General features: G+C 38.8%; 1 protein-coding gene across 1 annotated transcript in view; it reads right to left on the minus strand.

Annotated features, from left to right (window-relative positions):
* SLC10A7 (solute carrier family 10, member 7) overlaps positions 1 to 27331 on the minus strand; it is a 142290-nt gene that overhangs the window by 15614 nt on the left and 99345 nt on the right. Inside the window, exons 7-10 of the mRNA XM_009867366.1 lie at positions 21478 to 21561; positions 10342 to 10507; positions 7427 to 7478; positions 5846 to 5919 (exon numbers count right to left, since the gene is read on the minus strand). Coding sequence (XP_009865668.1) covers positions 5846 to 5919; positions 7427 to 7478; positions 10342 to 10507; positions 21478 to 21561 — 376 coding nt within the window. The remainder of the gene's footprint in view (positions 1 to 5845; positions 5920 to 7426; positions 7479 to 10341; positions 10508 to 21477; positions 21562 to 27331) is intronic.

Genomic DNA, 27331 nt, shown 5'->3' on the forward strand with positions numbered 1-27331 from the left:
CAAGGGTCAGCATCCATCGATTCTAGGCAGAGGAGCAACCAGATCGTTTTCAAGTCTGTAACAGGTAAGAAAATACTCCAGTTCAAATTCTAATACACTAAGTATGACATGATGCTAACAGTAATGTTTCCTGTTCAACACTCGGGAAAATTTTGGAAGTAAAAAAGACATAATGAAAAGCCTTACTCTTGAAATCTTTCACAGAGCAATTAACCAGGATTATTTTCTACATCTTTAGGTAGAAGTCAAGAGGAATTATTCATACATTTATAGCTAGTCACAGTTAATACCTTGATGAACAATTGCCTGAGAGGAAAATTCTCTGTCAGGAGCTGAGAAAAACCACCACATTTCAAAAATACCACAGACTATAGCCTGAATACTTGCTTAGGGCAATGCACACAATTCTATCGTCTTGCTTTCTATTACAGAATTATTATCAGATGCCTCCTTTTAAAAATCAAAATTATCTACCCTTTACCTTAACACAAGTTAGAACATTTTTGGCATTTTCCATCTAAAGTAGAAAAGTGATTATCACCACACAATAAGAAAAGTCTGCATTTGATTAATACAGCATTTCACAGAGTCAGGTATAGGGAAAAACACAGACTAATCGAAAAAATCCACCGAATATTAAACAGCAGTGGTTTAGGTTGTGCAAATATATTATTTACCTCTGAAAAATTTTGTAAGGAGGTATCTGTAAGAAATATGAGAAAACTATAGATAGCTGTGAGCAGACTGTAGCTATATGTGAGCACGATGCGCTCTGTCACATTGTGCAGCTGGGCAGCTCAGGGGAAGGTATGGGCTGATTAATCCATAGCCTAGATGATCCACTCACAGACAACTGAGTTGTCTGTGAATCCGCTTGTGCCTTACAGCATGTTTTTAAGAACTCTTCAGATACAGACTACCAGTTCCATACTCGTGCAGTAAGAATCTGAGTATTTAAAAATAAATTTGAATAAAATTAAAACAATACAAAAGGAGGTTAGCACTTTGGCTTTTATTTACAAAACAAACTCTATTATTTCCTGAAAATTATTTTGTAGCCCAGAAACTCTGATTGCATTACTTTAAAAAATCCCATGGTGAAAGAACTGCTACACTGATAAATCCAAATGAGATAAAAATGCACTCTGCATCACAAACAATACCCTAATTTTATTATAAGATGGAGTTATTTTCGTTGTTTTGGTTTTCTATCAATGCGCTGATCATCATAGCTACAGTACTAACACTTCACTTGTGGCAGCTGAAATAGGTAGCAGTACTCCATTTTTTTTCTGGTACAATAATTTTACGTAGTAAATAAAAAGAACACAAGTGAAAACATTTTTTTACAGTCCTTCATTTTACTTTGGGACTTGTAACTTCTAGCTAGCATTTCCCTCTCCGCAAAAAAAAAAACCAACCCAAACATTCTGTACTTGGCTAAAACTTTTGTGTAAGTGCAAGCAACATCCACGGTATTTTTCAGATAAGCCACACTGATAGCTTTGCACTTCCTTGAGGCCTCTTCTCACTGAATGAACTCCAGGGAATGGCATCATGTCGGGCTTTCCAGATGGATTATGTGAAGCCATAGCTCAATGTCATTTTCAATAGCAAGGCTCATAATTAAAGGTCAAATAGTCACTTCATCTGCAATCAATCAATAGAAGAAGTACTAATACTAAGTACTAATCAATCAATGGCAAATGCACTAATAAAAGCCATGCATCAAATGTCTGCATATGTGTGCGCTCACATGTACAGAGCATATATGTGAGTAGGGAGAAGAGAACAAAGTGTCGGTGAATATGCCAGAGGGCATTGTGAATACTGTATTTATCTTCACTCCTTGTAAGTGTATATCCTGTTTCACTCATTAAGTGAATTACAAATAAACATTAGTTTTTCTGCATATGCAATGCACTGTATTAAAAAAAACCAACACAACTGCCAAAGCACTCACTTCTGTGCAGAAATATCAGCTTGTGTTCTTAACTAAGAAACACAAAGGCACCTACCCTGTGTAATTTGTCCTTACACAAACATGCCCTGCACTCTGATCTTGGAGACAAAAAGTGTGTCAACTGTTCTGTCTACAAAATAAAACCCAGCATATGGGAACAGCACTCATCTCCGTGCAGAGCAAGCGCTTATTCATGGATTCAACAGTGGAAGTGGCAGTTGGCCTCATGAGCATGCACTGCATGGGAATTAGTTGGTTTCATAATATGGTGTGGGAGAAAGTGACTTATAAAAGTCTTCTCATGCCTCTCCTATTACCACTTCTAAAGCTTTAAAGCTGTCAGCTCTTCTCCCACTTTAGTTGGTGCCATTCTAATCTCCCCAGGGAACGGGCCAGACATACCTATTTGGAGTTTCACCTGCCAAGCTGAGAGAAATCAGTTTCAAAGCGAAAGAACAAGTGTTGGGGGGTCATTTAAACACTACCACTGGAATCTTGAAGACAAACAAAGCAGAGCTCCACAACAGATATGAAACCAGACCCTGAGCTGTGTTTGTGCTTTCAGGCACTGTAATGACAGAGGGAGAGGGAAAAAACTATCTTTGCTACAAGAGAACAGAAGGTTTCTCATTGCATGGTTTATATAGCAAACACCTCTGGACAAGTACAAATATGACAGAACAACAAAAGATTAAGGGCCAAAATGCTTAGGTCTGTTCTTGCTTCTGTGAAGACAAAACTGTGCTGTGGACTGTCATTCAGAAATGAGTGGTTCTTAAAAACAAATTAGACCTACTCTGTTTCCACCTTCAGTGAAGAAATAAATGCTAGCTACTCTGGCTCACATTCCCATTTACATCATTGGCTCAGGGGCACTCCTCACGGCACTACAGCTTTATAAAACCCAATCCTCCCTATTCACACAGAAATATGTGTTTACACAGCTCTGTCTTATCTGAATCTGGTACTATTGAACAGAGTATCAGTGGTCTCAAAACCAGGAGGCTTGAAATTGGTACACAGCAGGGATGCCTACGTAGCGCACACACTGTGTAGGAGTGCACAGGAGAGCAGCGGGGGCCTCGAGTTTCCCAAAGACTGCCAAAAAAAGCATCTCCCCATTAGAGGTTGTGCTCAGTTCAGGACATGCTGCTGCTGGCCCCACGCAAGACACACCTGGAAACCTTGACAAAGCTGAGCCCCAGAGATGGAATTCAGCAAGGGAAGTGCAGGTCCCAGCCACCCAGCAATGTCAAAGGAGGCCCAGAGCAGTAAGAAAAAGTAGTGCAAAGCCTAAGAACAAAATACTTTTGTTGACTAGCCACCTAGGAGGCACATTTGCTTTCCATGAGACACCAGCTCTTTAAGGATGAAGGTAACACAGTCTGTCCTGAAGGTGACAAACGGAACAGTCATGTAGCCGAGAAATAGTCCTACAACACTGCGTTCTACCATCTACCCGTCTCATTTCAACTTCCACACTTAACCACAGCACAACTGTATTAGCAGGGTAAAAGTATGTATCACTGGGGAGAAGCTTGACTGGGGAGAAGTCCTTGAAGTCAAGGTGGCCAAACTATTTTTGCCAGTGCACTGGGGGTAAAGAAAGCTGCAAAATACAAAGCCTGACTCATTGGGCTGTGCTAACAAGGAAGAAATTGGACAATGCGAGCCAAGAGGTGAAACAAGCTAGGAATCTCAATAAAATAAAAATAAAAATAAAATAAAATAAAATATAAAAAGAAGAGTCTAGTAGCAGAAGAAAAGTGAATCAACTCAACTGTGTACATAGGGTATAGGTCAAGAAAGTGTGCATGAGGATGCTTGGTAGAATAAAAGAAATGAAGAGTCCTCTTTTTTTCTCTGGGTGATGGCAAGCTCCTATAGGACTTAAATATTAAAAAAAGTCTTTGTACTTATTTTTTTGGTGTCATGGCAAGCTACAAATGTATTCAATAGAGTGTATATAAAACTATTTTCACTGCAGAGGGGAGACTTAGACATTTGTCCTGTTAAATACAACCAGCTTCTCTTCCGTAGTATCACGGTTGTGTCCTAAGTTCATAAACACCTCCCAACAGCAAGTGCAGTCATGTGTACTGACTTACATGTGTGGTTGCTTTCTATGATTACAAGAGTGACTGTCCTGAATACAAGCTCATTTATTAGTTGAAGCTTTGGTTTCATAGAACATTTGGCTGAAAAAGACCTAACATCATTTAATCTATGTTCTGCTCCAAGGCAGGATCAACTCTAGCTAATTCTTATCCGAGGCTTGTCTGCAACGACAGGAGATTCAAGACATCAACAGGCAACATATTCTGAAGCTAAGCTGTTTTACATGAGACAGGTTTCCCCAATTGTTAGCTTAAATCTTCATCACTGTAACAAAGTCTTTTCCTTTTCAAAGTGCACTGTGAAAGAGTTAGCTTTTCCTTCTTTGCATCAACCTTTTATGCATTTGAAAATCGCTACTATATTTTCAGGCTGTCTTGTCTCAACAATCCCAACTGTTTCATACTTCCTCCAGGGTCACATTTTTAAGACCTATGACCATTCATGGCACTCTTCTCTGATTTCTTTCCAGTTGGTCCACATAATTCTTTTATTGTGGTGCCCAAACCATCATGCAAATGACAAAAGCCATAATGGTCTCAAGCCACACAACTTTTGCTACTTCTCTGCAATCCACAGGACCTTGCGTGAGAGGGAATTAGGTTAGTCTGGTGCTAAGATATGCATTTGACAAATCTACGTGGCTGTTAGTAATTTCCTTTTTCTTCCCATACTGCTACAATAATTTAATTATTTGTTTCAGTGGTTTTCTACAAAATGAAGTTAAACTCACTGATCTGTATTTCCTCGTCCCCTCCTCATTTCCACTGTGAAAAAGAGGCATTAAGTTTGCCTTTTCCTTGTCTTCCAGGAACTCCTTTACTTCCCACAGACTTTCAAGGGCACTTGCTAACAGTTCTGCAGCACAGGCCTGGCTGAAGCAAAGACCCTGAGATGAGTTTCTCTATTTCAAACTGACTTGGAAGGCATCTCACTGAAGTCCCTACTTGTTCTTCCCCTGCTTCAGACTGAATTCTCACCTTTCTTCTTGACACTAGCTGTGTTTCTCTTTGACAGATACAGTCTCAAAAAGACATATATTCAGTCACATATGCTTTATCAAACACGTGTTTTCATATTTTGAGAAACAGCATGAAAATATTCAAGTACTAGTCGTTCCACTGACTGAACATAATGGACGAAGCAGTAGCAAGTGGCTCTAAGCATAACTGACTTAGCAGTATTTTGTGAATTTCCATTATCACTAAGGAGTCATAAGTGACAAATCTCCCAATGATGTTTTGATAAATGAATTCTAACAAATAAAACTATCCAAAATATCTGCAACTTAAACACATACATTCTGCGCATGTTAAGCAAAAGTCAGTATTGCCTATTTGTGATCCCGGAATACACATGCTTTGATCTTCACTTGCTGATCCCAGCTTTTAGATGTATGAGTTTACTGTGAGACTGGACAGATAAAACTTTTCAGTAACAAGTCTGAAATTTTATCAATATCAGACAACAGAAACAGATAACAGAAAGAAAAAACACAGGCTTCCATATATAACGACCTTACTGTACAACCACTAAAATCTCAGCTGAGAAGACTATTGTCTGCCCTGTAAGAAGCATTTATATTATCTGTGCAATAACATTATCCTACTATTAGTATCACACTGGTAGCATTACTTGTCACAATACAACCAAAACCTTTTAAGCAGAAAAGCCAGCAACAAACAACTTTTTTTTTTTTTTCCCCCCAGCACAGCAAGGTATGAATGTTACTGTTATTTTGCTCAAAAGCTTATCCTCCTGACTTACCCAGGGTGAGGGATTTGTGTGTGGAACAGAAAACAATAGCCACTGTGTCTGCCGGCGTGAAACCAGAGTTATTCCTAGAAAAGAAAGAGTTTTAATATTCTCTGATAGCGAAAGTCTTCTTAAAACATCATCGATCAAATATACTACTTTGAGGAACCATATGCACGTTCACATCACTTTGATCAGGTCTAGTGACAGAAATAATTCTACCCACAACTGAACAGTAGTGTTTGATTTTCTTAAAAAAGCAGAATTGTTTCGCAGTTGTGGTGAACTCTCTAATGAATATGCTCCCATGTGAAGGAGAGGAATTCTGAACACATGGTATGTAGGACACAACTTTATTCCAACCAAGGTTATTTTTGCAAACATGCTATATCACAGCAGCGGCTGGCTTGACTCTGTAAATAAAGAGAATTACCTAGGGTTTTTTTTCCTAGGATGTAATGTTAACAAAGTGCTCAATTTAGGCAGAAAATAAGGTCTATGCTATGAGCACTGCTTAGAACACGGAGTTATCTTTCATACCAGAAAAAAAAGTGCATCTAAGGGTTTACACACTGGGCATTAAGACCAGGAAGGGGGGAAAAATGACACACAAAGACAGGTATATGACTGGCCAATGGATCGTCCTTTGACCAAAATTAGGAATCATTTTATGAAATTCTAAATATTTACCATAGTGTCTGATCTGGCTACTACTTACTGCATTTTAGATTTTACAGTTGAGACATATTTCCCTCCTAGGTTAGGTCTAACAGTTCAAGTTATTTAAAAATGCCTTCTAAGGTGAGGGTATGATCTTGTCAGAGAAAAATTTTCTTGTGGCACTACAAAAGCATAAGTAGCTCTAAGATATCGTACTCTTCTTTGTGATTGTGTTGGATATTGTATCGTTGATACAAAGCATATGTCTGGAGATGCTGTATTGTGGCACTTCCCACTCAGCAGAGTGCTGCTAAGAAAAACACTCCAGTAAGTCTCAGTGAGAGGACAAGCTTCGGTGATGCACTAAGGCATTGGCTAACACTGTTCTCACAGTACTACCTTTTGAAAAGTCAATGTACAACTGTTTTTCCTGGTCAATATTTTAAAAGAAAAAGATAGCTCTACCAAACATTATTTCAGTACAGTCGTATTTAAAGAATCATCCCACAAACCTAGTAAATTTGACATATACAGAGAAGAGTGAATTGCCAGCCCAGCAAATGTATCTTGAAATGTAAAAAGTCAATCTGAGTTCTCTCCCTCATATGTCATCAGCATGTCTGCAGGGCAAATTATACCTTCAGTGACATCTGTGCAAATCCATTTTTTTCAGTGGATGAGGTATAGCAGTGATTGATTGAGATTTAACAACTCTGTAATTAACACACAAGAAAGGACAGAATTCAGGTCCTGCTCTCTTAGCCTTTGAAGCTCTGAAGAGAGAAAATGCAGTACAGACAATATGAAATATGCAACTGAGGTCACCCCTATTCAAAAATCTGCCCTTACACATTTGGATAAACTGTATCACCCAGGTCAAAGACAGTACATAAAACAAAGAGTTAAAGCATCTGATTCAGCACATTCAATTACCTTGTAGAGAAGAGGAAAGTCAAAAACATGAAGCTCATTTGAACAGAAAATACTGGAAGATAAACAAGTTAAAATTAGACTTAGACTACAGAAGTAAACATCACTTAACTCTCTGCAACTGCTGTGTATATGCCTTTTGCCCCTGTATGACAGAAGCTAGGCTGGATCAAGTCTATCCTAAGAAACTCAATGACAGATAACCTTTGAAGATTGTTAGGGAGAACAATACCTATCATTATATCCAAGAAAGCTACAACTCCTATTGCAGCTACACAAGTTCTTCCTGAGGTAACTCTTCTGAATCAAGTATTTCTTGACATGATGAATTGGCAGGGAGGTTCACTATTGCATGCTGCACTTCTGTTTGTGTTAGTTTTGCTTATGGGGTCAATGACACAAAAAACTCTCAGACATCGTCTACTTGCCAAATATTTAAATTTAGCCCCTTTCTATTTAACAGGAGAAATTACAATTTGGAAGCATGACCACAATAAATATTTTTACACGCTGGGTATATGACTCTCCTGACGAATGATCACTATTAAGAGTAGATCATCATAGACATTTTAATTCCCTCTGAGACAAAGGCTAACTCCTGAACTGGGCAGTACCTCAGACAAAGCAGCTTTCATCCAAGCTCGGTCGGCTTGCTAAGTGTGGACAGGTTTTGAGTATCCCAAGGGGAGCTCTCCCAACACCCACGGGGCTCATGGGGTGCCCGCAAGCTTCTCACTCTATGGAGATGCGAGGAGAAGCAGGCAGCTTCGCTGCTGTGCTCCAAGTAGCTGCCGAGACTGCAGAGACTGAGTATTGTGCCAGAGCACGGGAACTCCCCACCGAGCTGGAGGAGAAACCCCCCGACCTGCACAAAGCTGCTCTGGGTGTCGTGTGCGTTATGGGGGAAGGGCTTGTACTTGCAGCACAATCTAGGGTAGGTCCTCTCTCTTGAAAAACTTGTGACTGCAATAAGGCTAATGTGTCCCACAGGGTAGTACAAGCCAAGATAATACGTTTGATTTTGACCCTAGTTTACAACTGGGGAAAACAGCAGGGATATTAGCTATTACCAGTGACATTTTCCATTCTCTTACATACATTTCCTAGGATGTATAAATGTCACCTCAGCATGCACTCAGTTCTCCCTTCCTGAACTAAAGAAGCAATTCGTTGTTTCTGAACTACAATTTTCTGCAACTAAGTACATTTATTTAATATGCACCAAAAAAATAATCCCTTAATATGTATGATTCTGCAAAGCAATAAGCATGTGTTGCTACCAATTATCCCATGTGCACATTTTGCTGTGGCTGGAATATTAGCATAAAAATTACATAAAAATATTAATCAGCAGACTAATAAATGCAGTTTCATCTCAAACTCCTCACGCTAGTTTCACATCCTGGTATAACACAGCACAAAACCAAGCAACACGCTTGATAGCAGTACAGAAACTTTTTCTAGAATATAATGTACATATCCATCTCAACAACTTCCTCAGGTTTTGGTTTTATAAATATTTCAGAAAAAACCAAATATCTCATATGTTCCAAGCCTTTTCAATGATTATGCTAATATTCTTACTAAGAAACTCCAGTTATGCACACTGGCAATGAAAATGGATATATAATGATTTTCAGTGTAATGCACTGCAAGTGGTATCTGTAATTACACATGGCACAGTTGCAGAGAAATAGAAGAAAGGATAAGAAAGGCAATGGAAGCAACTATGCTACACCAACTGTTCAAGGAAGAACATGCCTTTTTAACTGAAAAAGCTCAGTAACATAAAATTACTTCATTGTGACTTTCTCTGCATGTTAAGTCAGAGTTGAAAATTTCCATAATCCTTTTCTTTGCTGACAACTCTGCACTGACTGAAGCACCTCTGGGATGTGGCCCTTCGCCTAAGCAAACAAGTATTTCCTCCATTTTGACAAAAAGCATCTAAGCATGGCTTCCTTCTTTGCTTTCAGAATAAAGTACTTACAGAGTACCATTTGTAATTTCATGCAGCAGTGTTTCATAATCCAAAAAACCACCACAATTAGAACAGAGTAAGAACTGATCCAAAAAGGGTAGCGGCAAATCTCCTACTGACTTTAGTGAAGGTTGAATTTATAGAAGATATATTATTTTTATTAGGCAGAAATGTGCACATACACACACTTGAAGGCAGGTGATGCACTGATTTCTTGAAATCTAACAGTTTAAGAGTTTATGAGATGTGATTTCTACTGCAGTACACTGTAGTTACTTCTCTCCCAAGCAAATCGAAACTCCCATCTCTGGACAGTCTGAAGCAAGATGGGAATTACCTGCTGGGAGAGGAGACAGTGCCTGTGTACCACTGCCTTTCCCTGGCAGGTAGTGATCTGCAAAGTGTATTTTGAACTGATGGCAAGGATCCCAGCAGCCTATGCTCAAACTCTGCAAGAAACATGTTCATCCACAGAAATATATCAACACTTTTTAACTCCCAACTACTTTCTAGGTTTATAATACAGTCAGAAGAGCCATTTAGAAGTTAAAACAGTGCTTTTGAATAACAGCACAAACTCATATCTTTCTTTTCTCTTTGGAATGCAACATCTGTGCATTTATGGTTTTTAATAAAAAAAGAAGCCAAACCAGAACGGTCTTAAACACTTGTAAAGTAATACCGTGCACCTCCAGAAAGGGAGGACCACTGAGCAATCTTAGGCACACCTAAATAGCAGGGTTCACCTATCTCTAAATGCTTACTTGATCCCCTAAAAGCAGCTCTTAAGAAGTCTGGTAATCTGGGTTACTAGAGGCATTAAAAGTATAAGCTCTAGCTCCATGCCAGCGTCCCCACGGCCTCACCCTTTCCAGTACATACTGCTCACAGCACGCATGAAACACAGATAAAAGAGGTGCTTTAAGGCTGAACTTACTTATGAACACTATGATAATCAAGCTAAATTTATCAAGATCAATATTTGGATTGGCAAAAGTATCACAGAACGTTGTGTAGATGATCATCAGGAGCACGCAGCTGCTAATAGCCCCAAATGGAGGCTTCTTCCTTTCAAGCCAGTCCTTGATGTATCTTCGGACAATCTGAAACACAGAAACCAACAGGTTGCCTCTTTTCAAAGATGCAGGGAGCCAAGTTGGGCGTCACAAAATGAATCTGACAGCGGAAAGACACAAAGAGAAGAGAGTAATTTGGATGACGGCCACAGTGGATTTCAAAGCTTCCCTGCCACACAACTCTTCTTCTGGGGAATTTAACATTTGTAGTGCAACTTCCACTGGGCGTCCATAATGAGAGTATATTTTCAAGTACATTCAAATCCATCCTTAATCATGCCAAATGTTCTTTGCTAGCTGTCACTGAGACATGCCCATTAAGCCTCCCCAAAGTTTATCTCCTCTGCTGATACTAATGGATGTATGTAATTATCACAGTCCCCTTTGCATCAACAGACAATTCCAAGTGCAACTTTGGGAATCTTAAAAATCTGACATCTTCAGGAATTTCATGACAGTAGATAATCGAAAGTGATCCATGGAACATTTTAATATTTAAATAGCTAGCAATGCACCAGAAGTTTTTAATTAAATTATAACTCAAGCTTGAAAAGCAAAAGTGCATGTGTTGTGGGAGTTTAAATAATTCAAACTCTGAATATCTAGAGTTTTTGTAAATCCAAAGACAAATGCCATTTGCACGCTTTTAGAATACCAGAATTAACACATGAAAACAAGGGAACCTACTGTACTTAGCAGAACTTTTGCACTTTCAGGAAACAGAATCTGAAGTTGTTTTTCAATAATTTTTTAGAAACAACTATAAATTTTAAAGTAACTTCAACTTTCAAATTATGCCAAATGCTACAGGACTAAGCCTCAGCAGATATAATGCAGCCATTTCAGCCCTGCCTGGGGAGTCGCTTTTAGTTTTTCTCTTTACTTTACGTGGTTCAAAAAAACTTTTTAAAGCTTTTATCACACAGCTGCGACTTGTGTTAATTTTTCAGCAATCACATTATCTTGCCTAATTTCTCCTGAGATCTCTCCTGATGTTCTCTGTTACCATGCTCTTTCAGAAATAATAGCACGAGATCCTGAGCCACTTCTACCAGAGGGCTCTAAAGGTGTCTCGTTACCTTCCCATAGCAGTACCATTAATAAACATCATCGCTATCAGTTGAATAATACAGAAGATTTTAGAGATATTCAAGAGTAATATCACAGCCTGATCACCAATGCTGCCATAGGACATTTTCACACACTAACTGCCAAAACTGTGGGATTGACCTCACAGCTGTCAACTTGCCTCACTGCCTTCCCAGCTTGTTGGCAAGCCTCTCAACAGGGAAGTCCTGGAAGCAGCTATTGCAGGCACCAAGAGCAAATGACTTTGTCGTCAACAACATGGTGGGACACAGCCTAAAAATTTGACAGGTAAGGGTTCATGCAAAGCTAAGGAGGCTGGAGATCAGCACTTACTGCCCAACACCTCTATGCTTTCTGCTGATGAAAAAATAACAGATTTACAGGAAATAGATAACAGAATGCTTGACACCCCAGTGAAAAGACTCAACTTCAAAATTGCACACTTGCTAGATGTTAAAAAGAAATCACAACGTGGAATACATGGTCAAGCTTCTGAAAGAGCATTCGGCAAAGCTCAGCCACCTCCTTGTAAGCCACTGGGTGGGAATAAGACACTGTATTGATGAAGAAGAGGCAAGAAAGCTGAGTAAGATGTAGTGCGAAAGAAGCCAAATGGGAAGACCAGATTAGTCTAATCTGAGCAGATTTGGTGATTATCAGAAGGAAAAACAAAGTCTGTCACCTCTAAAATAAGTGCTTTCTAAGAAAGTTTTAAAAAAAACCCTATTAGCCCTTAAATTAAGGTCACACTGGGGAGAAAGAAAAGCTACTTAAGACCACCTGTTTACTTATGGTCCTTGCAGAAGATTTATACTGAAATAACAAGATGTTGGCAAAGAAAAGTGATGGTTAATTATGCCACAGTACAACTTATACTGGAGATATTTATTACAAAAATGATAACCTTGTGTCTGTACAAGATGGAATTATAACATACATGGCAATAATAACTTTATACACATATTTATCATTGACTGACATATAAGAGAAAGGAAAACATTTAAAAAAATGAAACTGCAAGTAGTATTTCCTCAAAATCTTCAATCGGCTGACTTCATCTTTAAGTATCTACCTCTATCTAGTCTGGAATTATTGTGAATCAACAACCATAAACACCAGTACAACAACTTACTGCACACTGTATTTTTCAAAAACATTATATAGTCAGACCCTAAAGAACTAAATTGCAGCTTCAGGAAATAATCTAATCAGTCCTATGTCATGCTAAATGTATACTCTAAAAACACAGACAAAATACATCTTCTCTAACACAGAATCCCATGCATTTTCACCTCACAAAGTACAAGATCTATAATTTTAGAAGTTGATTCAGCCTATGATCACTGATTGAAGGTAATCTAAACTCTTGTATAAGTTAAGAGGGGAGAAATATAAACCTACAGGTATCTGTGAAAACTCAGCTAGATTTTTCACAGGGAAGCTCATGGCAGCTGATTTATTTTGACTGAAAAACAATCCATTTGTTACTTATTCATGCCCTGCAGAGTTGTTTCAGGACAAAGACACTTTGAAAGCCTTTTAATTCTTAACCCAACTCTATTAACTTTTCAGGGTTAACACAAAACTTGAAAAAAAAATAGTGAAGATTTGTAGTGAAGTAACGATAAAAACCCCACAAATAAAATGAAGACAATACATGATAAAGTACAGAGCCAGTCAGTGAACCTTGATGTTCTCTGGTGCTGGCAGCCTCTGTGAGGAAGTTTAACAGAGGCTGAAAAGCCACAAGTTGCAATTATTAGATAAAGAATCTCATACACAACTCAGAGCCTGGGCAGAGATTAAGCTTCATTTGTCAGCAAACACAGCAAAAGCTAACAGAGTCACTTTTGCATGTTATGGCCTGTATGAAGGACACCAGAGTCAGGCATCAAACCTTTCAGTTGAAATGAAGTCCAGTATTTTGAAGTACATTCCAGTACAATAGGGGAGACAAGGGAGGGTTAAGCACCAGAGCAAAAAGCAGTTGAGAAAACGCCTGAACTGATACTCCTACGAAAAGATGAACTTACAGCCTGGAGTAAAAATACGAATGACTGACACCCAAAGTAGATGCATCAGACTGGCACACTGACGAAAAAGAGCAAAAAGGGGAGTACTCTTCAGATGCAATAATTCCACAGTTGAAAGGGAATTCCTCACGCAAAAAAATGCAGTTAAAAACAGCACCTTGTGGAGGCAGGGAGAAGGGGGTAGAGATATCGGAAGAATAATCATTGTGTGAAACGTAAAAGCATTTAAAAATGCACTTTACAGAGGGAAATGCTGCAGGACATTACCACGTTGCTCTATGCCTCTGCAAGACAGGAACAGGCTTCCCAGGGAAATGGTTGGATTACGAACCTTGGACACATTTAAAATCCATCTAGATATGGTGCTCAGGGACATGGTTTAGAAGTGGTCCTGGTAGAGCTAAATAACAGTTAGACTTGATGATCTTAAAGGTCTTTTTCAGCCAAAACAATTCTATGATTATATGACTCTTATGGTAGCGATCACATTAGGTACAAGGGACTGCACAGATTTTTGTGCGGTTTTAAATGTCAGCCCCAAAGAGCTGGGAATTCCTGATGGCTGGCCTGGAGGACGCACAAGAAAGAACAGCACATGGTGAGTCTTCCCCTCAAACTGCGGGTTAGTGGAGAGAAGAGAGGAAAAGAAGCAAGAATTTGTAGTAGGTGATATTTTATAAATAACCTGCATGATGAAAGATGCTGATAAACTCACAAAAAAGTTAAGATGACAAAAGAACATGAACATATCCATCAGGCAACTACCAGACTACTACAGCCTGGCAATCTCCAAAGGTTTTTGGAAAGGCATCAGCTCAAATTTGCTTCAAAACACAGTTTCAGGCTCAAACTTTCCTCTTGCCCAGGATTTAATTTTTAACAACAATGGAATATAATTACACATGAATTAACAGTAGTGTTTCCAAATCAATTCAGTTCTTCTACCAGAATGGTTACACCCACAGTATTTTTCCTCCAGACTGCTCTGTATCCTGCCTTAACCTCCTTGTCTCAACACCAGCCTCCCTAAGCAAATGGGCCTAATTCATTTATATCCCCGGTACAAATAAATGCGATCTGCTTTTCCAGGAAAGCAGGTAAATAATGCTCATCTGTCAAAAAATCATACATGAGAATAGCAGAAGATATATTATAGAAAAACAATTCACTTATCTAATGGTACCTTCGTAACAGCCACTCTGTATACCCAGAGAAATTTGTCAGTAAAACAGAGCAGGCAGGTGGAAACAGTCTAGCTGAAGTGCTGGACATACAAGATAAAAAATGCAATAAACAATGTAATTCATTAATGTTCATTATTCATTGAGCTAAATAGGGCAAGGAGCTCCCTCTCCCTCCCATACAGAATGGAATAATTTCTGACATTTGTAATACAACACATCTTTCGAAAACTATCTAGAACTTCAACTTAATTTTAATTTTTTTTTAAAATCCCGAGCTGGAAAAAAGCAGGGGAAATGGTTATGAGGTCACTTTTTCTGTTTCCATTATACATACAAGAATTTCTCTTGGTTATTTATATTATTATGCAAAGGAGATTTTTCCTGATTCTGTCAACTCTTGGGACTGATTTAATCTGTGTTTTTACCATACTTACGCTCCTTGTTTTTTATGTATTGGTATGTACTTCAAAATATCTGGACAAAACACCTAGGGCTTTACCATTTGAACAAAGAAACACAGGTCACATTTTGCTTATGCTTAAATACACAAGGAAATAAGCTGAAACTATGCTAGATTGTCACTATGCCTAAATGCAGCAGTTACCTGATTTACTTTGTCTTTTAAGGTAAGATTCCCAACTCTTTCTTAACTAATATTATTATAACTTACAGCCCTATTGCAAAATTTTCTTCTGAAATCCTTGAGTCAGGCTAGGTATTTGAAAGCTCAGTAACTTAATATCTCTTCCTATATAGTGAAAGTAAACCAAGAAATAAGACCTCATGGAATATTGGGAACTATTGCAGCCAGTCTTGGAAGACACGAAAGGGGGAAAAAACAGGGGAAAAAAATCAAAAGAATTAAGTTAACAGTGACTGTGAAAACCAGTGACCATGAAAACCAGTATAAAGAATCATAGAATGGCCTAGGCTGGAAGGGACCTTAGAGATCATTTTAATCCGAATCAGATACTGGAATGGAAATTATGGGGATTGTAGAAATGACATAAATAAGAGAGAACATCCTTCGCAGATTTCCATAGGATAGGCACCTTCTGCATACCCAAGGTCTGCATTGTCGTACAAATGCATAGATATTTTTCCAGAGCAGAGCTCATAACTCTAGCCAGACCCCGTCCTAATAACTTTATGGGGACCATACCTGTGTGAAGGCATGCTTTCTCACCCATTCTTGTACACTGCTATAAAATCCCAAACTTTGTATCATCCACCTTTCTATACCTTCTAAGACATAAAGAAATGCCAAATAAATCCTTACTCTATAGAGTGTGCAATCTAATATTTCTTTTCTCAAGATGGGATGGGGGAAAAAAAAAAAATTTTGCAATCTGAGCAAAAATAGTTTTACAAGCATCTTGTTTTCTTTCCTCAGCTTACCAAACTTCCCTAAAAGCTATCTTGCACCATTATGTCAGTCATTTTACTCCCAAGAGAGAGCTCCTGACACATATATGCCTTCAAAGCAGGCTTTATAAAACCCACACGAGGCCATTTGCAAAATTAACTTTAACGTTTTTGGGGTTATTTCCAACTGTCGCTTTAAAAGCTTACAAACAGGTGCAACACGGCAAAAATGTAAAGGGAGCCTGTAGCAGCGGACGCGTTTTCTTCGCATTTTGCGTTTCTGTGGAGACCAGGCTCTGTTCCCTGCTCGAGTCGAGAGTCAGAAGGGAGCGAACTAGGGTGTGAAGGCTGTTTATCTGCCATCTCGGTTTTCTGCAACAAGCTTCTAGAAGCGCTCATCTCCCAGGGTACCACTCCCCCTCCCTGCAGCTCCCTTGGACTTTGAAGAGAAAGTAGGGCTACTTCTACATGGATTTAAGTTACATGAATGAAAGGATTTGACACTGTTCCCTTTTTAGAACGGTTTCTTTAACTATTGTTTCCTCCACCCGCCCACTATAAACAAACATCAGGCGTAGGTGAACAGTACCTTCTATTCCCTAGCAACTGCCATCTATCTTTCCCTTTCAGTTTCTTATTCTTTAAAAATAAATACATTGCTAAGCTTTTTAGTTTCAATTTCACTGACAACTTGTATTGCAACATATAAACACAACTCTAAAAGGGTGCTAAGCACATTTCCCAAATGCTTATAGGGTTCCTCAGGAACATTTTGGGCAATGATGCAGAAGGCATTTAAAATCCTTTACTTGTAGGACATCAGGATTTTTTTGTGTGACTTCATTCAGTGAGGATTTCTGTACAGCTGGCTTCATTTTATAGATTTGGGAAGAAGAACTACTTAGAATCATAACATTAATTTTAGCTTTAGTTAAGGCCTGTTTAATGTGAAGTGCCCACTTTACGCTGGCAGACAAATTACCGATGGGGCAACTAGAGAATGCATGAATGATAATGTACAGACAAGCTTTTTATTATTTATTCATGGAAAACAGTGGGTTTTGGTGTGCTGCTTTGAAAAATGTTCAAACTAGTAGAATATAATGAAAGCACAGTGAAAATTCTATTTCATTAACATTTAATCATAAATCGCTCTTTAATATAAAACATAAAATAAAAGTCTGTCATAAGCACTTAGGTGTAGAGAATGGGGAAAGTCTGCAATAAGGGGAAAGGAAATATTGCAGTGGTTTTCACTGTTCCTGTTATCTGTCACTTCAGAAGAAAAAAAATAAGCCAAGAAACAACAGTCTACAGCCAAATCTCACAACTGGACATGAAGAAATCGCTTAGATGTTTCTCGAAACCTTACATTTTGCTGGCTAGAAGTATCACCAACATCTATAGACAAAGAAACAATTATTTTAGCAAAACCACAACAGCTCAGGAGCAGCAATCTTCATCAGAACTCTGCTACCCAGGAAAAAAGAAAATCAGGACATCAAGCTGCCAGAGCAAATTCAAAAAATCTTTTCCATGAAATGTCTACTACCATGTTTATCGTATAACAAGTATTCTCAAATTCCCCTTAGAGGTCTACAAGAGAGGGGAACAAATAACAAGCTCTTACACACTACAGATCTTCAAGGCTTATAGAAAATCTGATCTTTATTTCAAAACCTCTTGTCAGAGAGATCTTACCCATTACTCCATAAATATAAATGCAGTATTACACTACCAACACCGATTTGAGTAACATCGTATCGTCAATTAGCAAAACACATCTGAGACACAGAGGACACAGCCCAAGACCTTTCTTTAGGTTTAGGCAACCTGCACCTCTCTAACAAAGAAAAGAGTGATTGTCCCTATTGAAGACCATCCGTCAGTAACTGCTACCTGTAAAAGACTCAGTGCCTTTCTGATAACATATCGTCCTCCTTCTGCAACAGCTCTCTCTTTACCTAACAAATGGCAGCCACCACCTGAGCAGAGCCTATACCTGCAGCCCCTTACACATTTCATTGTCAGCGGCTCGAAAAGCCTGTTTGTCTCCTGTCAACGGCAGTCTTGCCACACTGAAAAATTGTTCAAGAAACAGTAGAAAATAAGCATCAATTACACTATTGTGACTTCTTTCTCCCAGCCATCATTAAAAATTCTGACAAGTCAGCCAAGCAACCAAAACTCTTGATACATTTTGCCATAAAGCAAACAAAAAAACCCAAACAAAACAAATCTAAAAGCACCTTCTCATCTGCTTTGCTTATATCCCAGGGGCTGCTCCAACAGCCAGCTCTGCAGCCTGCTCAGGAAATGAGCGTTTAGGCAACACAGGTTTTCCCAGAGGCGAGATTTTTTTAAAGGAAAGTAAAGCCCTTGGAGAATGCTTCCTTTAAACAGCCTTCTCTGTTTTACACTGATGTGGATCGAGCGTAAAGCCTCTGTTGATCACAGCTGAGTTAGGGAGGCTGAAAAGAAGCAGGTTCCAAGCTCATTTTTTTTTTCCCCGGTTAAGCTCTTTGCTACCAGGTAACCTTATCAGTGATTCTTCCACTGACTTTTCTGCTGCACAGTGTGACTGCGTATGGGAAGCAACTGACATTGTGGGCATGAAATGAGAAATTAGAAGTAATTGCTGAAACCGCCATTCATGAACTGTGGGCCATTTCTCTTAATGCATTTGGAACTCCAGAGCGAGCAACTTGTGCGTCACAAAGGAGTATTACTTTGCTGTGCAGCATGTTGTTCAGTAACGAGAGAGCTGTGGTCTACAAAGTAAATGCAAAATTTCCTATTTAATTGGAACAGATCCGTGCCACCTCCAGAGGACAGGCAAGCAGACCTACCACTGTATCTGCCGGTGTAAGTCCTTTTCTTGGTTACTGTTTTTCACTGGTTACTGCACTTGATTTTTGGATATGCACCTTCAAAAACGGCTTCCACTCCTACCTGGGCAGGTGGGTTTACCTTTGTACAGTTCTATCTAATCAAGACAATCAATATAAACTATCCTGGCATTTTTTATCTGTAGCTATCCTTAACATTTCCTCTCTTCTATATCCTCTGACCAGATATAATCAAATGCAATAACTTTGGAAGCAATATTTTTATGCTTAGAGGAGTGTGAGATATTTCTGTTGACCGTTCATTTCCAGAAACTGTTTTCAACACTTTTGAAGGAGAATCATTCTATGTCTTGCTGAACTGTATGTACAAAAAATGAACTCTTAAATAAATTTGTGACTGAGTTACATAAGCTTTAAGATTCTCTGTTTTTTTCTTTCAGTCTTTATTGGAACTCCTAAATTACATCTGTACTCAGTTGAGACTCATCTCAACTCTGATTTTGAACTTATAATCATTCAGAGTGCTTATTCATATGGATACTGCTCAATTCCTATTACTTAGCCTTATTATTTAGTGCAGACAAAAGAAAACCCCAAACAACTTCACTGATTAGCTCACATAGCAATTACCTGTAACACCTTACCAAAGTAACATGCCATTATACATACAGATGCAAGTTCTCCTGAATGACCTAAGCTGGAAGGGACCTTAGTGATCATTTTAATCCAGCCTCCCTGCCGCCAGGGACGCCACCTCTCGACTAGATCAGGCAACACATGAGGACCGAACGGGAATCGAACCCGCGACCTTAGCGTTATTAGCACTATCTACTCTCACCTTCACACTTTCCACATTACAATACAGATTGCTGATATTCTATCACTATACGTTACTTTATTGCTAGATTTGCTGCCACGCTGTTTCCTAGAAATTTCCAAATAAGGCTTCCAACTAATAGCTTTGATCCTTTTAGGATGAGATGATTTAAGTACTTCTGCTTGTCCATATTTGGTGGAGACTTATTTGACAAGATAAGAATGTGGCAGACAGGTAGGTTTAACAGCAGCGCTTTGTGGCTCTGATTAATAAGGACATTCTTAGTGATTTAACTCAAAGCATGTTAGCAATTCAATAGCCTTCAGGGACACAAAGGTCGTATCCATTTTCCACATTGTATGGCTATAGCCAGGTTACGCAGGTACTGATGTTGGTGCCTACTGTCCTGCTTATCATGCTCCTCTTACTAGACTTTAATTGGGTTTAATCATGTAAGAATCAAACTTCACTAGGACCTTGGTAAGTTACAGTACATGTCAATTTTGAAATGTGCAATTATAGTTTGACAGAAGATTGACTGACTGTTCTACATCGTACAGGCAATGACACATACTCTTAACCTTGTCCAGAGGGCTCCTTGATAGACTTATTTTCATTTGTCTACATTTTAAACACACTCTCCATTTCCAAGTCTGCTTTAGACTGACAAACTTCAGAAAGTTCTAGCTGAATCCAGAGTTAAACTGGATGCTAGAATGAGCAACGGTAGCAACTGGTATCCTCCTGATGCATTATGCATGCCTGAGAACAACGAATACTCACAAGTAGGTAAGAATTAGGCTTTGTGTGTTTTGGTGTTCAAGAATAGTGGACAATTCTTATAACTTTTGGTCTTAATACAACAATTTCCCACCATGATGGAGAAGTAAAGAATAATTAATATTAACATCTGGGAAAAAACAGGTACTACAGAGGCAAGCGTCACAGAAAATCTTACATTACAATTAGTATCTTTACATTCAGTGAAAAAGTTCTATCATATGCCATGAAAAATAAGGTCTTGTGTTACAATATGAACAATGAGTATAAAATGAAATATTGAACAGCTGCTCATTCCACGAATATCCTCCATCCACTATAACAAATGATGGAGGAGTCACGCAGAAAGAATTGTTTGCAATTGTGTAATTAAAACCCTTATCACAGAGCATATGCAAAATTGCTCGAGTAGCTTTAATTTTATGATTTCTTAACTTCTAAATGCTCAAACCTTATATATGTTTTTTAACGTTCAAAAAATTTTTTTATTCCTGTAATTAGTAGTAGACACTACACAGGGAGAACTTACGTCATCATCCAGGCAAAGGGCATGTGACAAAAGGACTATATAGTATTCTCAAAGCTCATTTGTATGGGGCTGGAATTTCTCACAGTCTGGGCTGCCATTTTTCCCACTTTATGTTCACAAACTCCCTTCTCGATATGCAGTAGCGTATGTTTGTGGTAGTGAGGGACAGATGCTCAATCTCAACAAAGATCAATGTGGCTCCAGGGAGCACTGCAGCATCTTTTCTCTGATATTAGACTTCACTATCCTGAGGCTGTTCCTATGTGGCAGCTTATCAGATTGCCAGCCTGTCTTTAAGATAGCTCTCTTTATCTTACTTTTTAAATAAGAATGTATATTTAAAAGACATACCTGTCCAATAATAAGGGGGACTACAACAGTCATAAACAGCTGCGAGAATATAGATGTAAAAGGCACAGAAGAAGAGGATCCAAGCTACAAAATAAAAACATAACCATTAACATTGTTCTTTCTCTTAGTATGTGCAAATTTCACACACAGATCTCAAATGTAAGTACACATTTTATTTCACACATAAAAATTTGGAAGTCTGTACACAAACACGGATGTATGTGCAGCCGTGTTTAATTGTTCAGTCCCAATAAAGCATTTGGCATTCCACAATAACAACACTAAAACAGTCTCTGGTTGATTATTTTACAACCTAAGGTAATAGTTCCAACAATACGCATTTAATTGAAACTCTGCTACACATATATGCCAAGTAAATTATATAAGCATTTGAAGGATAATAGTCTGAAAAGACAGGGAGTGAATCTTCCTAGCTAAATACTTAGCTCAACCAACCTTACCATTTATACAAATATCAAGCAAGAGAAATTGGTAGCTATTCCAATAAGTAAATAAAACTAATAATATAATGAAGACACTCACTTGTTTTATTTCAACCATGTTAAAAAAAGAAATCTACTGCAAGTAAGCAAGTTCTTTCATGAAGACAACTACACTGTGACAGGCTTAGTCTTCAAACCAGTGACTGCAAATTCTAAAAAGTATTTATTTCTTTTTTTAAGACGCAGGCTGTAAAGGCCAACCGAGTCAGTGAGATTTTTGCAACCTGCTTCAGAATGCTTAGGAAGTTACATGGCATTTTTTACATTCTTATTGGACTTCTTTCACGCTAGGTCACTGAAAAGTTTCATTTAATGAATTTAACATATTTTTAACAGCAATAGAATACGCATCAAGAAAGACATAGTAAGAAGACCGGAATCGCATTGGCAGAGCTTTTACAGACAACCATTTGCCTCATGATGAAGGTAAATGACATAACACTGAGGATTTCACAGATCCCCATTATTTTATATTTTGCACTTCACTTTAAAGATCCTCAAAATGATGATGGAATTCAGAATCTTTTCAGCTCTATCTACACAATGCTGATTTCCTGAAACATTCTCACATACATCACTGCCACTAATTAGACACAGACCGCATTATAATTTTGACACTAATCTTACTTTCAAAGCTACCTACAGGCATGACAGACAAGGTGATCATATAAGCCAGTTACTTCCTACAACTCTGCCCAGAAAAAAAAAAAAAAAATCAACATATGGCCAAAAAAAATGCGTTTGGCATAAAACCAGATTCTTTAGAAATTCAAAGAACAGAAAAATCAGAAATTCCACATACTGCAGCATTTTACTTTATTCAGCAATGTACAACTTCCAACTTTTGCCTACAGAAAAGAATCTGATACAAAAATGCTCATTATACCACTTTTGCAGTGGTTTAAGTGTATATGCACTGCCTGGGAAAACAGGGCTGAGCTTTTGGTGCAGGCAAATGGCATCAGAACTGGGAAACAATATGAAATGGAATTAACTTCTGACACTAGGAGATCACGGGACTTCATGTGTTGTCTGGCCAGTTTAGGGTTTAAGAGACTGAGACCAGACCAAATCTACTCTTTCTTTAAACATACTCCACCGCTTGCTTTCCTAAGTCCCTCTCTGAACACACTCTCGGTAGGAAGCCTTGGGCAGAACACGCACAGGATATAGTTTTTTTTCCTATGCATCACCTTAACTGGCAACATGAGGTAAGACTCAGTTTGGCTGTTTAATAAATTACAGCATCTCATGCCTCATCACCTCCAGTTTTAACAACGTGGCCACAGAAGACAGCTGGAGGAGACTTGAAGATGATGTCATCACTGAGACTTGCGGTCTGCCAGCAAGGCACAAGTGAGAGCACCAAGATTACGGAGCCCAGCTTTCCCATGGTGTCAAGAGGGGGAAGTAAAGGCTTGCAGGGGAAGATTCAGGGTCACACACAGGAGTACCTGCAGCCAGGCAGCACAGCTACTCCATTCCCAAGGGACATAGAGCTCTCTACGTGATTCCTTGCAGAAAGTGAAGCAGAAAACTCCATCGTACCACTCACAAACTTCTTCTTGTTTTAATTCTTGTAAGGAGCTTCTGAAATTTTAAAAGGTCCATAGTTTTTCAAACTGTATTTGGACTAATTTTTTTGCTATGTGCTGAGGAGCTAAAAGCATTACTTTCCGTGTATTCAAGGAAGCTTTTTCGAGTGAAAGTGAAAAATTTTAAACTTTAAAATCTGCCTGACTCACAGAGGAGTGAATCTAACCAAGCAGTCCGCATGTCAAGGCCCTCTGCATAGCTTCACAAAACTATGACATTTCGGCTGTGGCTCTTGTGCATTTTTATAAAAAAAGCACTGACTGGATTTCTCTCACTACTTTAAAGTTTTATCCTCAGTGGATACATAATCAGTTTCTGAGTCAGGAATGAAAAACTGTTCAACAGTATTACACGCTGCTGAAAAAGGCAGCCATTCAACCAGCAACAATCTTCACAGCTTTTTTTAATACTACTTCATTTGTAATGTTTTCAAGCTGTTGTAGATTCTTGAGAACTTGATTCATGTTTTGCTTTGGGTATAGTGGGTTTTTGTTTGTTTTGTTTTGATCTCTTATATAATTAAAACTGAATTACAGGTGCTATGCTAGGATGCTAAACCAATTTATGTATGTAAAGAGGTAATGTATTCAAAGAGGTAATCTTCTGTATCAGGCTATCAGGGTATGGTTCTTTACCTTGCCAACTTCATCACACCTCTTCAGCCTCATCTCACTGTTATCTGGACAACCCAAAGGCAGAAATTTCAGGTAACCATCTCACTCTGACTACATTTGAAATGAAACAGAAACCCACGTATCAGTTCAAAAATGTCAAAACGAAGAAATAAATGATTCACTAACCCTCCTTTCGCCCAGGGGAAGCGAGTTCTTCAAATACATCTAGTTTGTATGACAAAAAAAACCAAACCCCTCTTATAAGAAAGTAATTTCTGGATGACTTCTCTCCTGCATGATCCTATGACCACAGTGACTTTGATCCTATTTAAACAGTATAACTGAGAATCATACTCTTTGGCTACTCTCCAGAACTTTCACTACTTTTTACAGAGTAGCATGGAGCTAGCTTTTTTCTTGAGTCCTTAAGAGGTCCTAACACTTGGGCAACAGAAGTTAGGAGCAGCACGCTTGCTAGGCTCTGGCCCTCTTCATGCACTGCCATGGTACTACACTTCCCTGTCCCACCTACGGTACCAATGCTACTTCAAACTTCTGAACTTTGTTTCCCTTCTATATGTTATGACGATAACTTCAGTGGATTGCTTTTTTTATCAGAATTTACCTGTTAGAAAATGACTATAAACTCCTGTATTACCTTAATCTTAAATCTATTCCCAGAGAAAGACACAGAAGATAAAGGCTAAAGAAAAGAGCAGGCAGGAACCTCTCAACCATACAGAAGAAAAAAGACTTTGTAACCCAGACTGTGATCATACAGTGACTAACCATGAGGAAACACAAACACTAAAGGACTCACAGCTAACAGATACGTAACTCGACCAGGATTGCCCCAACAGTCGTAGCATGACAACTCAGCAGGCTCACAAACTTAAGTGTCATGGGCTCTCAGACATTGCCTGGGTTCCAGACTTCCTTTGTACTTGGATATGTTCATCACATCCATTTTGACAGCGATGTGAGAACTGAGGAACAGACAAAACAAAAAGGCTTAATATAATGTTAATCAAACCTTCCTACACATTTACAAATGCAAATATTCTGTCTGAATGAATAAATATGACTTTGCTCAGGTTTTAGTTAGATCAAGATAAGTTCTGTGCTCTATTTGCTTTCATGAAAAGATTTTTTTGAAAAAAACCACATAGATGATCCATGTTACACTGAAATTAGCATTATGCTAAAATGTGTGACTGTATTTGGCTGCCCTCCTTGTTATAATAATATCCATTTCCAAAAATGAACCTTTCTTCACAGGCAAACAGAGAAGTACTGTAAGAACTGCTGTAAAAACATCATAGAAGCAAACAGATTATTTATAGCTATATAATCTGCTTGCAATCTCTTATGGAATATAAAATGCAACATTTAATGAAAAAGCTATCATAAATTTTCATGCCAGCGTATCATCTGTGCTTATTTTAGAACATTTTTTAAACAAAGTTTTGATATTGTAAAGTCATCATTATGCGCTATTCCAGATAGGAACATTTCAGTTAAATATTTATTAATAAACCAGGCCTGCCTGAATAGACTCACCACTCAGAGACAGACCTTGAAATTTCTTGTTTATGGAAAGGCACTTTTCACTTAAATAACCTGAGTGATTTCAGAAGGACAATTCAGATAAGAAGAAACTGTACCTTTTGCAACTGTTTGCTGAACATGGCTGTAATGAAAGAGAATTAAAAGCAAATCTTTCTAAACAATTCTATCACCATGCAGTACTTCAAACCTGACCTGCAGCATTCTTGCTAATTTAACCCTAGACCTTTTAAAAAACTCATAGAAAAGGGTTTTTTATGAGTTTGTGGTAGAAATACTGGCTTATCCTTAATTGATATTTAACTGACAATTCCAGTTCCTAGCCTAGACTGCCTCCACAAGCCAGATGCTCCATCTTTATCTTTCTGGCCAACCAGGCAGGTATCACCGTGGGTGTTCCCACATCTACAACTGCCACTGACTCCAAAGAAACACCTCCTAACAGTGCCACCTGCGCTGCACATATTGAATCTGCTTTGGAGGCAGCTGTCCTTTGGGACCTTACAGCACTCTCCTGCAATTAAACATGTTTCCTCAGGTTGTGTCTCTGTGCTCCTCATACACTATCATCCAGATTCAGCCTTGCCATTTGTTGAGCACAGAAGAGGAAGCAAGGCAGGGGTGAAAACAGAGCAGAATGGAGCAAGAGGGTCACTGGCTGCTCTCTCATGTGACATGGTTAATTTAAGCTTTTCTTTTCCACCTTCAGGTCATGATACTCTGATACCCATCTTTTAAAATTTTGTGTTCATTGCTGTATCATCACTGCCTCTGGTTAACTCTCATCCAGCCCAGATTCAGCTGTCTTAGAGGCCTGTTTGGACCACCCTACTCCACATGCTAATTAATTTCTTTACGCCCTGTAGCGGATGGCAGCTTTGTAACAGAAAGAACATGAAAGGTGATGCACTTTTGGAAAATGTGGATGGGATCCAGTTCAGTAACAAAGGACAATGAACAAGAGTGACCAGCTGAACTAAGCCCTCCCTTGCTTTGGACTCTTTCCAGAACCCTTATCCTGATGCAATCATTGCAGTTTGTTACGTCAGAGCACAAATACATGCATGTCACCCTCAGTAACCCAGGCACTTGGAAAATGGAAATGCTCTGCAGTGAATACACTGCAATGAGCAGTATCTGTAATGATGCCGAGGGTCTGGGAAGTAGCCAGAATCCATGCTGCTCAATGGGAAAGGTGCTGACAGCTATCTATGAGTTCCACAGATTTCAGGTAGGAGGGTGGAAGAGATGAAACAGTCATTCCTACAGAGCATTTCAGAGCAGTCTCAACAGAGCTGGCAGAACACTGGGATGTTCTTCCTACTCCACTGCTTCAAAGGCATTCACATGCAGAGCATTTAGATATCTTGGGGTAAAGCAGAGAAGCTGTCTGAAAGACACCAGCTCCCAGTGACTGACCAAGAGTCATTGGTATGGAATCTGTCCACCTCTAATAGGTGCTTACAGCAGGAGAGGGGAGGGAAGGGGAGGCACGTCACTAGGAACAGAGCTTCTGTACAACATACTTGGATTTTAAAATAACGCTTTTAATTCTGCCAATCAAAAAATGCAAGT

This window comes from Apaloderma vittatum, unplaced genomic scaffold (assembly GCF_000703405.1).
Source record: "Apaloderma vittatum isolate BGI_N311 unplaced genomic scaffold, ASM70340v1 scaffold284, whole genome shotgun sequence".
Taxonomy (NCBI): domain Eukaryota; kingdom Metazoa; phylum Chordata; class Aves; order Trogoniformes; family Trogonidae; genus Apaloderma; species Apaloderma vittatum.